General features: G+C 39.0%; 1 protein-coding gene across 6 annotated transcripts in view; it reads right to left on the bottom strand.

Moving 5' to 3' along the window:
* sik3 (SIK family kinase 3) overlaps positions 1-14,763 on the bottom strand; it is a 300,542-nt gene that overhangs the window by 148,214 nt on the left and 137,565 nt on the right. For all 6 annotated transcript variants that reach the window (XM_043676612.1, XM_043676614.1, XM_043676611.1 and 3 more), the window contains exon 2: positions 2,529-2,645. In XM_043676612.1, coding sequence (XP_043532547.1) covers positions 2,529-2,645 — 117 coding nt within the window. The remainder of the gene's footprint in view (positions 1-2,528; positions 2,646-14,763) is intronic.

A 14,763-nucleotide genomic window follows, 5' to 3' on the forward strand; every position in this document is an offset into this window, starting at 1 on the left:
GCCCCTTGCCAATCCAGAGCCAACTTCGCCCCCTATTCTGTTTGCCTCTTTCTTTCCCTGGGAGAAAGTGAGGACTGCAGATGCTGGAGATCAGAGATGAAAATGTGTTGCTGGAAAAGCACAGCAGGTCAGGCAGCAACCAAGGAACAGGAGAATCGACATTTCGGACATGAGCCCTTCTTCAGGAAAGGCTGAAGAAAGCCCTTCCTGAGGAAGGGCTCATGCCTGAAACGTCGATTCTCCTGTTCCTTGGATGCTGCCTGACCTGCTGTGCTTTTCCAGCAACACACTTTCCCTGCCCCACCTCACATAACCTCCAAGACCCAACCCCACTTTGGACTTCCTTTCTTCCCTTACCACTTTTGGAGTAACCCTCTCTTCCAACCCAGGCGAACACATAGCCACACACCACCTCTCCCCCTTTAAAAAAGCCACATTGGTAACTCCGTCACTGTCAGAAAATTTCCAATTCTTTTTCCTGAGTTAATTCTCCAATCACAGCCTTATTCCCTTCTGCAGTTGCTCCTGATAGCAAGTAGAACCAAAAACAGCCTGTAAATGGTTGAGCAGCTCTTTATCTATTCTACTTACAGGGGTGACTTCCTTCAATTGGTTGCTCCCATAATGGAATTCTCCAGGCATTTAGGGCCTCCCAAATGTGAATTTGCCTGCCTCCCCATGTATTTTATCTACTTTTCCTGGATGTGAATGACAATCCATTATTCTATATGAAGTTCATGATCAATGAAAGCAAAATACAATTTGATGCCTTAAAGAAGTTATAAGGCAGTCACATATTCATAGTTCAAACTGTTTAGAAACTGAACATTGGAAAGTTAAAAGTCAGTTGAATCCCAAGGCAATGTCCTGCAATACACACTTCACTTTCAGAAATTAACTTTAATGGGTACTCTTTGTTATGGTTAGAAGTCATTTTACAATCATTATGGTTATAACAGGAAAGATTCCTTTAATAACGATTTTAGCTTAGAGATTTTAAGGAAATTAGTTCAATTTTCTACATCTGACTGTGGCTAAATGTGATGTTCCAACATAGTTAAAAATTTGACAGCAGCCTCCTCCAGTAAGATAGCAGTGCAGTAGGGCTTCTGAGCCCGGAGCTCATCCACTCTGTCCACATTTCTTTTTGTTTTTTTCTTTTGTTTTTTTTTTGTCTTTTATCTCTTTTTACACTGTACTTTAATTACTTCTTGTTGAAGAGCTTGGTCATGGCGAGGGCATCAACAGCAAGTGGGCCCTGTGCAGACGTGTGGCAGTTGGCAAGTAGACCCAGCATGGACTCATTGTGGTTAACGAGTGGGCCCAGCACAAATTCGAGTGGGCCCAGTGTGGACTCATGTCGGTCAGCGATTGGGCCCAGCGTAGACTCATGGCAGCATCAGAGTGTGTTTGGGTTCACAGCAGCTTCTGCATCAATGAGGCAGTTCTAGCGCGAACTCAAGTCTGCTGCAGTGGAGGTGAGTTGGTGTTTGCAATGGTTTCCGTATCAACAAAGCAGTCCAAGTGTTAACTCCTGTCTACTGCAATGGGGATGAGTTTAAGTCTCCAGTAGCGTCTGGGTCAAGCTCAGATTCATGGAGGTGGCGGAGGAGCACTTGGGCCCAATACAAGACCTTGCAGCATTGGCAGTGGCTGCATCAGCAAGATGGGCCTGAAGCGGATTTATGGTCGTGGTGGAGTCGAGTTTGGGCCAGTGTGGTATATCCAGCGGCATCGATAGATCTCGTCAATGCAGACACCAACTAGGACCCATATAGTGTCGAGGGCATCGGTACAGGCGAGATGACGCCGAACAGTGGCAAATTTCATTCCAGCAACAACAACGTGGAAAGTAAGACCTGTGTCTAGCCACCAGGTCAGTGGCACTTGGCATAGCACTTAACATGATGGACTGTAAAGCTTAACACTTTTCCTTTATTTCTTTATTCTTCTACCATTATATTCTATATTTTTCTGTGTTTTAGGATGGCGCCAGGGAGTGGCAACACAATACAATACTTTTCACTGTATTACTCACAAAATACATGTGACAGCAAATAAAACAAGTCAGATCATTTTCATGTTTTCACTTTGAATAGAATTCCAGTTTTTATTTTTTTTATTTTACTAAAATCACAGCAGAATTTGTTCCACCAAATGATAACCCATGAGTTGTTTATAAGAAACACAAAATGGAAGACTTTTAAGGAAACAGCATATGTAATTCTTCGTCAAATAAGAAAAGTTAAGCGATATTAATATAAACAGAAAATGCTAGAAATTCTCAGTACATTAGGAAGCATTTATGGCTAGCAAAATAAACTTAATATTTCAAATCAGTGACCTTCCAGTAGACTTTCCAGCATTTGCAGTATTAACTATAATGATAATGTTATTGTTATTAATTTCCTTTGTAAGTAGAAATAGTTTCATAAAATCAGAAATGTTATATGCCTGATATTTATGTTCTTTTAATTGATGACAAGAGATAAAGATCAATCCTCATAAAAATAAATAAAGTTTCTCACCTGGTACAACCTAATAATATGGGGGTGCCGGAGCATTTTCATGATTTGAACTTCTCTGAAGATCTTTTTCAGGTTTTCCTCCTCTAGCTGTGTTTTGTCTACTATCTTTATAGCAACCTGGAAGTCATAAAAATTTAAAAATTAGAAAGCTCAAAATATTATATGTCAATTTTACAGATAATTTAACAGCATATTTAATACTTGTTACAAAGGCTGCAGCTGGTTATAACATTATTGGTTTATTATAGTCAGATCTCCAACAACTCTCTCCATTCTCTTCAGCCAACACAAATATCTAACTCATATTTTCTCTGATTAAGTTACAGATACCTTCACAATTTTATGAGTAAAATATTTTAAATCTAATACTAACAGATCTTTCACTTTCATCAAGAGAATACAACAGAAAATAGATTACACAAGGATTAGGACAAACTGATAAAGTAGAATAAAAACAGATAAAGTTGTAAATACCAGCAGGTTAGCTAATACCTGTGGAAAGAAAATCAAAGGTATGTTTCAAATTAACAACCTATCTATAAAAAAACTTAGACTGTGAGAAAAAGGGGGGCAGAAAGAAAGAAAAACGGGGCAAGTAATGAAATGGAATGTAGGTTCAGAGGACATTAAATGGCAATAACAGAATCATTCTGAACAACTGGGAGCATTGATTATGGTTTAAAATTGTTGGAATTATTTGCGGTATCCAGTAGGATTTGGAGTGTCAACAGAGCAAAGATCCATTACTTGGATGAATCAGCTGTGCCTAAGGGAAGAAATGACTTGATTAACAGCTCTTTTTCTTAAATGTCTATATACACATAATTGAGAGGTGTTAAATGCTTGTAGTTTCCACTACTGTTATTTTAAGGGTTCAGATGATTAACACTTTTATAGGGCCATGGTTAAAAAAAAAAGGCTTTTTTTTTAAAAACGGCTATGAAAGAACGGCTGTTATTAAAGCTTGTCCATGCATGCCATTGTTACTATAGGCTCATTTGTTCTATACTGAATGTATACTGGGTGAATAAGCATTAAAGTCTTATATGTTGGCATGGAGGGCATAAGGACCCAGTAGGGATGAACGGAGGAGTAATATTGCAATAGAGGATATGAGTGGTCATTGGGGCTAGATGAAAGGGCAAAGGGAGACATGGAGGCTATGAGGGGTAAATAGAGGAGCATAAGTTGGCCTTGATGAGGCATGCATTCTGTGGGACGGTCAGAACAGATTGGGGGTAAACGGCCCAATAATAACATAACCAACTGGGACAAAGTTGAAAAAGCACTGATGCATTCCACAGTACTTGTGGCAGCCTCTGAACTCCTCATTGAGGTGGTGGGCACATCCCCATTTGGCCACCCAGAATTGAAATTCCCACCTTTGGGAGCACTTTCTCCCAGGGCGAGTGCAACAAATTGGGAACATTTCCTGACCACTCCAACTGCCGTTAATATGAAAACCCAGTCCTAAATATATTATTTTCAATATATTACAACATTAAAAGTATGGTTTTAAATATGTAAACAAAATATTTAGCTCACTGTAGTCACTAACATAGCTTCACAGAAAAACACTCAAAGGTTATTTTGTTTATCATTCTTTCTTTCGAGGTTGGCCTGCTTCAAATCTATACTTGGTGAATGTGGATTAGAGTGGTGCTGGAAAAGCACAGCAGTTCAGGCAGCATTTGAGGAGCAGGAAATGCCTGAACTGCTGTGCTTTTCCAGCACCACTCTAATCTAGAATCTGGTTTCCAGCATCTGCAGTCCTTGTTTTTACCTATACTTGGTGAAACCAAATAGCACAAGTACACTTAATTCGCTTCAGTGTCAGAGAGATGGACACCACAAAGTTCTCAAAACATACTAGAGATTAACTAGCATTTATTGTTTCATTAAAAAAAATTCAAAACACGGATACATGTAAACCAGTGTTTAGGAAGTTCGTAATATTAAAACTTCTTTATTTTAACAAGCAAGGTGCTTTTTACTTTTTGTAGTTGTTATTCATCTGTTCCATACAAAGTGACAGAGAATAGAGAATGCACCTGGTCCTTTAAATATATATACTAAATCTCATGATTGTATGAATGCTTTTGTGACAAAATCAAATAAGCTACAATCATACTTCATGTTAAACCATATAAACTTCAATGATAAATTCACACTGAACACTTCTCCACATTGCCCAAAGATAATGCAAACAAGAGCAAAGTTATTCACCTGAATATTAATCAGCTGGAATGTTCAACCTATCTACTCCCATAAAGTAACTTCAGGTTTATAATCAAGGCAACAGTTTAATTTCTTTTGTGACAACATTCACATTAAGTATTTTTGTTTGGCATTTTCAACATGAATTTAAAATTGCTTTTGAAGATTTGTGGGAAATGAAGCATAGTCTGGGTTATTTTTTTTTAAATATCGTTATACCATAAAAATACATTTTCAAAACAGAATTAAAAGATTTGTATGTAGAAAACCTCGCCTTATTTTCAGTGACAATCTAATCAAATTAGTGACATAACTCAAATTGGTTTCCTTCAACCATGTAAAAAAAATTTATTTGTTTGGTAAAATACAGTCCTTGCGTTCAGTTCAAAACACAATCATTTTTCATAATTATCCCTTCTCGTAAGTGGACAAAATCCTCACTGTTGTCACTATCTTATAATGTTGGATACCCATGCTCCCTGGCCCTTTGAGATGTTGAGGACATCAATTCTTGTGAAAACCTGTGTCGTTCAAAACCTTTAGCAGAAACATGTTTTAAAGAAAATATACAGAATAAAAAGGTCAAGAAGCTTTGAAACACGTCAAGTTAGAGTTGAGAGTGTGGTACTAGAAAAGTACAGCAGGTCAGGCAACATCCGAGGAGTAGGAGAATCGATGTTTCGGGCATAAGCCCTTCATCAGGAATGAGGCTTGTGGGTCGGGAATGGTTGGGAGGTTTGGGGGTAGGTAGTAGGTAGTAGGTGAATGAAGGTGAGGGAGAAGGTGATAGGTCAGAGGTGGGAGTGATGGACGGGCCTGAAGGGCGGGGCCGAGTTGGAGGCTTGGGACTGGGATAATGTGGGGAGAGGGGAAATGAGGAAGCTGTTGAAATCCACATTTATCCTGTGTGGTTGCAGGGTCCCAAGTCGGAATATGAGGCGTTCCTCCTCCAGGCATCAGGTGGTAACGGCCTGGCGGTGGATGAGGCCCAGAACCTGCATGTCCTTGACGGAGTGGGAGGGCGAGCTGAAGTGTTCAGCCACGGGGCAGTGGGGTTGGTGGGTGCTGGTGTCCCAGAGATGTTCTCTGAAACGATCCACAAGAAGGCGTCCTGTCCCCCTGATGTAGAGGAGACCACACTGGGTGCAACGGATGCAGTAGATGACACTGGTGGTCTCCTCTACATCAGGAGACAGGACGCCTTCTTGCAGATTGCTTCAGAGAACTATCTGAACCCACACCCACCAGCCTCACCGCCTCGTGGCTGAACACTTCCATTTGGCTTGGCGTGAAAAATTGAGGATATATTAACTCTCATACACATTATCCATCCTAGTTACATTAAATACGATGTAAAATAAAATTATAGTTTTAATAAATTGGGATTTAGATGTTACTGTTTCATTTCATTTGTAAAGCTGTTCTGACCATCCCACCAGCTGCACAGTGGTTCTCAAAGTGTCATTCACAACATTATGCCAGTGGCATTGACTGTGAATATTGTATTGAGATGATACTATAACTTGATACAGCACAATGTATTCATAGACATATTTATTGTAATTAAGATTGAAATTGTAACCACAAACTACAATCAATCTTTTTAAAGACGATGAAATCTCTTTATAATAGTAATGAAAGGCAACCAAATATAACATACAAAATGAACAAAAAAAAATCAAAACTCCTACTTGGAAGAACTGTTCAGCACTAAACTAAACATTTTTTTTTGGAAGAACTGTGAGACTAGGACCAAATAGGCTTTCAGCTTGCCTAAAATTATTGGGATAGTTTTTGTGGTATATTATGCCACGTTCAATTTATATGTGTTGCAATCTAGACTCTGAGGAGTTTAACATGTTATATTGAGCTCATATTTAGTAAATAGCATTATGGGGAGAAGAGAATAGAATAAATAAGGCATCATAAATTAAACGATTTTGGAGGTCTCATCGGGAAGATAACTGAGATCCCACAACCTCTTTTCAGTATGGCCACAACTGCCACAGCAAATTTCATGACTTCTTCCCAATGATAATGCCATCTCGATTATATTTGAATATTATATTAAATATTTAAATCTGGTCTCCTTATTTGAGGAAGGATGTTTTGACTATGGAGGGACTGCAACAAAGATTTACTGGACTGATTCCTGGGATGTACAAAGTTAAAAGTCACACAACACCAGGTTATAGTCCAACAGGTTTAATTGACCGCTCCTTCATCAGATGGTCTCATCTTTGTTTTATATCTGCCACCCGTCATCCTAAAACTATGACCTCTCATTCTAGATTGCCCCACATGAGGAACCATCCTCTCTACATCTACTTTGTCAATCCCCTTTAGCTTCTTATATACCTCAATCAGATCTCCTCTCATTCTTGTAAACACCAGAGAGTTTAGTCCTGAATTATTCAATGTCTCTTTATAAGTCAAACTCTCATCTCTGGATTCAATCTGCCGAACCTCCTCTGAACTGCCTCCACTGCCATAACATACCTCCACAAGTAAAGGGACCAAAGCTGTATACATTACTCCAGATGTGGTCTCACTAATGCCTTGTACAGTTGCAGCAAAACTTCCCTACTTTTATACTCTTTTTCTTTAGCAACAAATGCCAAAATTCCATTTGCCCTGGTCGCTTACCTGCTGTGCTGCATTCTAATTTTCTGTGATTCATGCACATGGACACCCAGATCCCTCCACATCAAATGGCAGAACAGGCTTGAAGGGCCAAATGATGTACTCCTGCCCCTATATTCTACATTACTATATTGATACAATACGAATAACGACAATGCTCAATATGCTGTCAATGTTCAGCAAGATAAATTTTATTATTTTTTAATTGGAAGTTGACAAAAGATTACACATGATCAGGAGGATGGAAGAATCTCAAACCTGCAATACTATAATATCAGTTATTAATTTATTTAAAGGAAAACACATCACTGTCAATTCACAAAGAATATATATGAACATATGTTCAGCCAAGATGAATTCAGATCTCAAATAGCTTCCGAAAATATTGAAATCAATTGACAGATTCTCTTATTGCTTTGATGGATGAGCATTGATAAAGCAAGATTAAAAAAGAAAAACAGTTTACAGTCGAAGTTGATGTCACCTCGCATGAGGTTGGGCTAATTTTCGATTTGCAAATTCTGCATATAATGTTAGTGTTGTAAGTATAAATGATGGAGGCACTGGCTTTGTGCCACAATTTCTTGTTCTGAAGACTCTTCGCTCTGTTTTTTGACATTAGAGGAGAACAGAGTTAATGTTTCAAGTCCAGTGATCCTTCTTCAGAACTCAAGAAGCAGGTCTCATCGGGAAGAAAGCATTCTGAAGAAAGGTCACTAGAATAGAAACGTGAACTCTGTTTTACTCTTTCCACAAATGCTGACAGGCCTGCTGAGTTTCTCCAGAATTTTCTATTTTTGTCTGTTTGTTTCAGATCCGCAGTTCTTTGTTTTATTTCAAGCTCTTAAATTTAAAGATAATTTGAAAATCAATTTAAGTGTGGGATGTCCTGTGGTGTATGCTCCAATACTCAGTTGTCTGTACAGTAGTGCCTGTTTAGTGCGGGAATGCTCTAGGCAAACCACATGACTGGCCCAACAAAACTGAGCTCTGATTAGCCTGCTGTCGATGCCAGGTATGTAGCACTTTGCAGAAGCCTCACTGTTGGAGACTTTGTTCTGTCGCCTGCTACTGTAAATAGAAAGCAAACAACAAAGGTGGAATGTTTTAGTTTCTTTATGTGATGCCAATAGGTTATCCAAGTCCCAGATTAAGAAAGAAGTTCTGTGACGGAACCTGTCAGACACTGAATTTGCTTTTCTAAGGTAATGGCTGATTTCATCAACCAGTGTAACATTGCTTAATTGAAATCAGTTACATACTACAATAGATATAAAACATGGCTATAAATTACAATTAGAGTCACAGAGATGTACAGTACTGAAAAAGACCCGCTGGTCCAACTCAACCATGCCAACCAGATATCCTAAATAAATCTAGTCCCATTTGCCAGCATTTGGCTCATATCCTTTTGCATGCTTCTTATTCATAAACCCATCCAGATGCCTCTAAATGTTGTAACTGTACCAGCCTCCACCACTTCCTCTGGCAGCTCATTCCATACATGCACCACCCTTTCCATGAAAAAGTTGTCCCTTAGGTCCCTTTTAAATATTTCCTCTCTCACTTTAAATTGATGTCATGTAGTTTTGGACTCCTCCACTCCAGGGAATACCTAGTCTATTCACCCTATTCACGCTGCTCACAATTTTATAAACCTCTATAAGGTCACCCCTCAGCTTTGATGCTCCAAGGAAAATAGCCCCAGTCTATTCAGCCTCTCCCTATAGGTCAAACCCTTCAACCCTGGCAACATCCTTGTAAATATTTCCTGAATCCTTTCAAATTTCACAGTGTCCTTTCTATAGCAGGGAGACCAGAATTGCACACAGTATTTCAAAAGTGGCCTAACCCATGTCCTATACAGCTGCAACATGACCTCCCAACTCCTATACTCAATGCATTGTGCCAGCTATTTGCTGCCTGGATCAAAGGAATAGAATACAGGACTTTTGCTATCTGAGTATAATTATAAAACATATATTATTTTGCTGGGGAAAAAAGGTCACCTGAAAAGCAGCTTACCACTTTGAAATTGAAGAGTTGTGAGCATCATGTAGTAGCTTCAATTACAAAGAATCTGAAGTGAACCATGGTACCTAATTGCACAGATGATCAATCTATGCACTAAGATAGTGGGATAGTATGAAGTCTGTTTTAGTTCATTCTCATTGTAAGAAACAGATCAAATTCATTTTAAACTTCAGGACATGTTAAATCTAATCAGATCAATCAGACCACTCGGTGTCATTTAAATATATTACTATAGTATAAGGAATAGATGAAGAGGGATCCCAGATGTCTTAGTAAAAAAAAACTATTGAGATATCATGACGACTTTTCTATAAACATGAGAGTCTAAAATGAAATTGTATTCCAATCCAAATTCCTGAAAACTAAACACATGAATAGATATTCCCCATCTAAAAGTGTTGAAGGCCTTTTCAACACTTCAAGGATCTCTGTTTTAGCACTAGTTGACACTTTTCTTTGTCCTTTGCTCCTGTGCAGCTTCAATATGTCATATGTCAAAGTAGCACCAGCCTGATGGATGCCTTTCTACCATCTCATATTACATACTTTCCCAAGAAACCAACCTAACTGCTTGAACAGCCTTCAATTAAATATTCTACTCTCTTTCAGTTAAAAGTAGGAGACAACTATACATAGCCTGTCATTGGATATCCTCAAGAAGTGACAAGTCATTACAGCTTAACATTGATCAGCCAAGCTAACATGAACCAATATTCATAGATCGAGATCTTGCCATCTGATCTTCACCAACGTTCAGAAGGTGGAAGATTTCATGTCTTTCAAAATAACTAATTGGGTCCACAAAGCCTTGTATTCAAGTGTAAGAATTTTGATCAACATTTTGCAGCGTACATTCACTACGTAAGCTCACCTACAATTTTGTAAAAACAGTTCTTTTTTGTTGTTAGTACGACAGCAAATACAGACAACAAATTCACTGCACTTGGCCACGTTAATTTATCAACATAACAAAAATTAGAACAGAATTAGCCATAGAGATCAGGACAACTTTAATTTCTCTAGAAAGGTTGGAAGAAATCACTTCTCCAAGCAATCAAACACCTTTTATTCCACTGGTGTAATTTTTTAAAAATAAGCTGCTTCCCTGTTTCATCATATAATTCTTGTCGCCTCTAACTGGGTCAAAAAATTCTACAACTTGATTTTCTCTTGCATCATGATATGCAACACATATAATATTTTTAAAGCTAAACTGCATCTTTACAACAGATAACACCACATTTGGATCGGATGAGAAATGCATGAATGACAATGTTTCCAGTTTTCACAGAAACCAATCAGTAATACAAAGCTGGCAAAGTGTTTGTGCTGCTTGGGGCTAAGTGGTAGTGTAAGTATTCTCATTAGCCTATTTTACTTGTATTCCTAGCAATTATCGCAATCTAGAATGAAATGAAAATTTGAACATTTCACTCATTTCTCAGAGGTTTGTTATGGATTTTAAAATGGCTGTTCAAGCACAACTTCAGAAAATTTTCATCAGAATTTGAATAAGAAAGTGATATTCTAAGTTATGACATATTCAACTCTACTCTAATGTGATATTTCATATCACTGATAGAGTGCTGCTAGCCCCAAGAAAGAAAACATGATGTTCCATCCTTTCACTTACTCTTCTTCTCCCTACCAATGGAGCCACTCACAATAGAAAGCAGCAATTGAAGTATTAGGGGTGATCTTCAATTCTCAGAATGCCAAGGGTATCAAAAAAGGTTCTCAAACCTATCAACAATGGGAGTCATTGAATTTTTCACTCCTTCAATAAGAATTTCAGGTCCACTAGAATACTTACTAGTATAACTTTCCAAACGGGGCAGATCAACTACACCAGAGTTATAGGGTCACTCCCAGTCAAACGAAGCTTTTTGCTCAGCTAACAAAAAAGTAAAGCTAAAATCACAATGACATGCCAATTTTTCCAATGAACCCATGTTCTGATCTCTTTAGAGGCAATTAACCCTTAAAAATGATAAATTTGAGCTATCAACTAGAAGTACGACATGGTAATTTCCAGATTTTAAGATTGTAATGCAGCTGACTAAAAGCAATGACTAAAGGCTATTATTGTAAGCCTGGCTGCTTACTTTAATTTAGAGAACAGAACAGTCCCGTTTTACTTTTCTCAAGTGAAAAACTCACGTCATAGGCATACTTTACACTGTCCCTTAAGTAGTCATTCAACTCTCAGATACTGTCCAAAGTAGTTCTTGGTTCTAGAGAGTTTGCTTTCATTCCTTCCTTTCCCCAGACCGTTAACCTTTAACAAAAGAGTGATGTTTATCCTGGAATTTGCCCTCTAGTGTAAGCTAGGCAAATCTTCAGCCTCCTTGCCATGACAGCCAGAGTACTCCCCATGGTCCTGTTTGAGTAAAATGCACCATGAGATCTTTAAATCTAACCAAATGGTGCTTTGTTTTACTCATTCATAGGCCTTGGGCACCATTGGCTAGGTCAGCATTTATTGCCTATCCTTAATTGCCCCAGAGAAGCGGTCTTCTTGGAACTGCTGCAGCCTCAAGGTCTAGGAATATCCACAATACTGTTTAGAAAAGAGTTACAGGATTTTGTTACAGTGACAGTGAAGGAACAGTAATGTAGTTCCAGATCACAATGTTGTGTGGTTTGGAGGGGAACTTGCTGGTGGTGGTATTCCCATGTATCCACTGCCCTTGTCCTTCTAGGTGGCTGTGGTCAGGGGTTTGGAAGGTATTGTCAAAGGAACCTTGGTAGAGTAACTGCAGTGTGTCTAGTCAAAGGTACACACTGCTGCCACTTGGATGAGGTTAAACGAAGGAGGATGGTCAGCCTTAAATGTAAGTAGGTTGCTAGGGACTGAATTGTATTACTATGTAATTTTAGATAGTACAATACTGACGTTGAGCAAAGCAATTTCAGTTCTTCACCCACATTAAAGTCATAGAGCAGAACCATCCTAAACATATTTAGCCTACTCAGTGGCTGCAGCACAGATGTTGAACCCACTGCTCCAAAATGCTTAATGTCATTAACATCCTGAAATGAAAAAAAATTGCATGAAAACATTCCTAAAAACTAATACAAACAAGTATATCCTGCATCAAACAACAAGCTCCCTTTTTAATATTTAAATGAATGTCAACCATTTTAACAATTATTAATTGAATAACTTTAAAAGCATTTCAGGCCAAAGTTTGTTCAGTGACTCATTTAGCAATCCACAAGATGTTGTCAGAAGTCTGCCAGAATATGCCAGTGAACACTGATTTTGTTAAGTACCTTTTTTTCCAAAAGTGCTAGGCTTTTGTTTCAGAATAAGGAGAGAAATGGATGATTATATTAATGGATGAGTGTTGATGATTCAAAGTAGCATCACAGCAACCTATACAGATTAGTAACAGATGACACCTTCTCTCGCCACCTACATCTGTGCCTCAAAACAACAGAACTGTGAAGTTCAAAGCTGTTAAAAGCCATGGTTTATTAATGTTGCTCTGTTACTGATCAAAACTGGATAATACTGCCCTAATGAATTCTTTTTGAATTCATTAAATTGCCTCTTAAAAATTTTTAAATGATAAAATAATTTTCATTTGTTTTATCTCAGAATCTTTTCAGAGGCCAAATAATTTAGTATTGCATTTTGGCATTAGAACTATATAATAATCTAGGCTGCCTACTCTAATGCAATTATATCATCCTAAGAACTCAGAGGAAAATTATTCACTATCCTTGGAAGACAGTGACACCGTCACAAGTACAGTAGCTGATTTATCATTGTATAATTACATAAAGTGCCAATAAAGAATAGTGTTACTAAGGCTGACAAAATTTTAATGTCATTTATTTTGACAGTGATATCATAAACTTTCACCTCTTTTAGAGCAAAATCATGTACTATTTTCATTATTTATTCCATTACTTTAGGAATTGACACGATTTTCAAGAAAAATATTCCAGCTCTAGGCTTCAGTGTTAATGGGCCAATTAATACAAGTTGAGAAAGGAAAGGCAAAGGAGAAAGTGAGGACTGCAGATGCTGGAGATCAGAGCTGAAAATGTGTTGCTGGAAAAGCACAGCAGGTCAGGCAGCATCCAGGGAACAGGAGAATCGACGTTTCGGGCATGAGCCCTTCTTCAGGAATCAGGTTTCCTGAAGAAGAGCTCATAACCGAAACATCGATTCTCCTGCTCCTTGGATGCTGCCTGACCTGCTGCGCTTTTCCAGCAACACATTTTCAGCAAAGGAAAGGCAAAGCCAAATGGCAGGCACTTGATCTAAATAAATTAATACAAGTTAGCCTGACACAGTTGATAATACTTTCATCACTGAGTGAGGAAGTTGTGGTATTCTGCTCCACTCCATAATGGCAAAGGTTGATCAAGGCTGAATTTCCAGTGAAATACAAAAAGGATGCTCAATTGTTGCAGGTGCCAACCTTTGGATTTGGAAGTTAAACCAAAGTTCTTCCTGCTCACTCGGTCTAATGTAAAAGATCTATGCCCTCATCCTAAACACTCAAATATAAGAGCTGAACACCATGAATGCAACTGTTGCTGTGTATTGGCAATAAAACAATTGTGTGTGTTTGAAAGCACTTTTTTTTACTGTTCATTTTGTGGGATGTGGGCATCGCTAGCTGGCCAACATTTATTCCCTGTCCCTAGTTAACTTTGAACCACTGCAGTCAAGAGAGGGAAGAGAGAGAAGAGAGAGAGGGAAGAGAGGGAAGAGAGGGAAGAGAGGGAAGAGAGGGAAGAGAGGGAAGAGAGGGAAGAGAGGGAAGAGAGGGAAGAGAGGGAAGAGAGGGAAGAGAGGGAAGAGAGGGAAGAGAGGGAAGAGAGGGAAGAGAGGGAAGAGAGGGAAGAGAGGGAAGAGAGGGAAGAGAGGGAAGAGAGGGAAGAGAGGGAAGAGAGGGAAGAGAGGGAAGAGAGGGAAGAGAGGGAAGAGAGGGAAGAGAGGGAAGAGAGGGAAGAGAGGGAAGAGAGGGAAGAGAGGGAAGAGAGGGAAGAGAGGGAAGAGAGGGAAGAGAGGGAAGAGAGGGAAGAGAGGGAAGAGAGGGAAGAGAGGGAAGAGAGGGAAGAGAGGGAAGAGAGGGAAGAGAGGGAAGAGAGGGAAGAGAGGGAAGAGAGGGAAGAGAGGGAAGAGAGGGAAGAGAGGGAAGAGAGGGAAGAGAGGGAAGAGAGGGAAGAGAGGGAAGAGAGGGAAGAGAGGGAAGAGAGGGAAGAGAGGGAAGAGAGGGAAGAGAGGGAAGAGAGGGAAGAGAGGGAAGAGAGGGAAGAGAGGGAAGAGAGGGAAGAGAGAGAAGAGAAGAGAGAGAAGAGAGAGAAGAGAGAGAAGAGA

The sequence above is a fragment of the Chiloscyllium plagiosum genome, chromosome 35 (assembly GCF_004010195.1).
Source record: "Chiloscyllium plagiosum isolate BGI_BamShark_2017 chromosome 35, ASM401019v2, whole genome shotgun sequence".
In the NCBI taxonomy this organism is placed as follows: Eukaryota; Metazoa; Chordata; class Chondrichthyes; order Orectolobiformes; family Hemiscylliidae; genus Chiloscyllium; species Chiloscyllium plagiosum.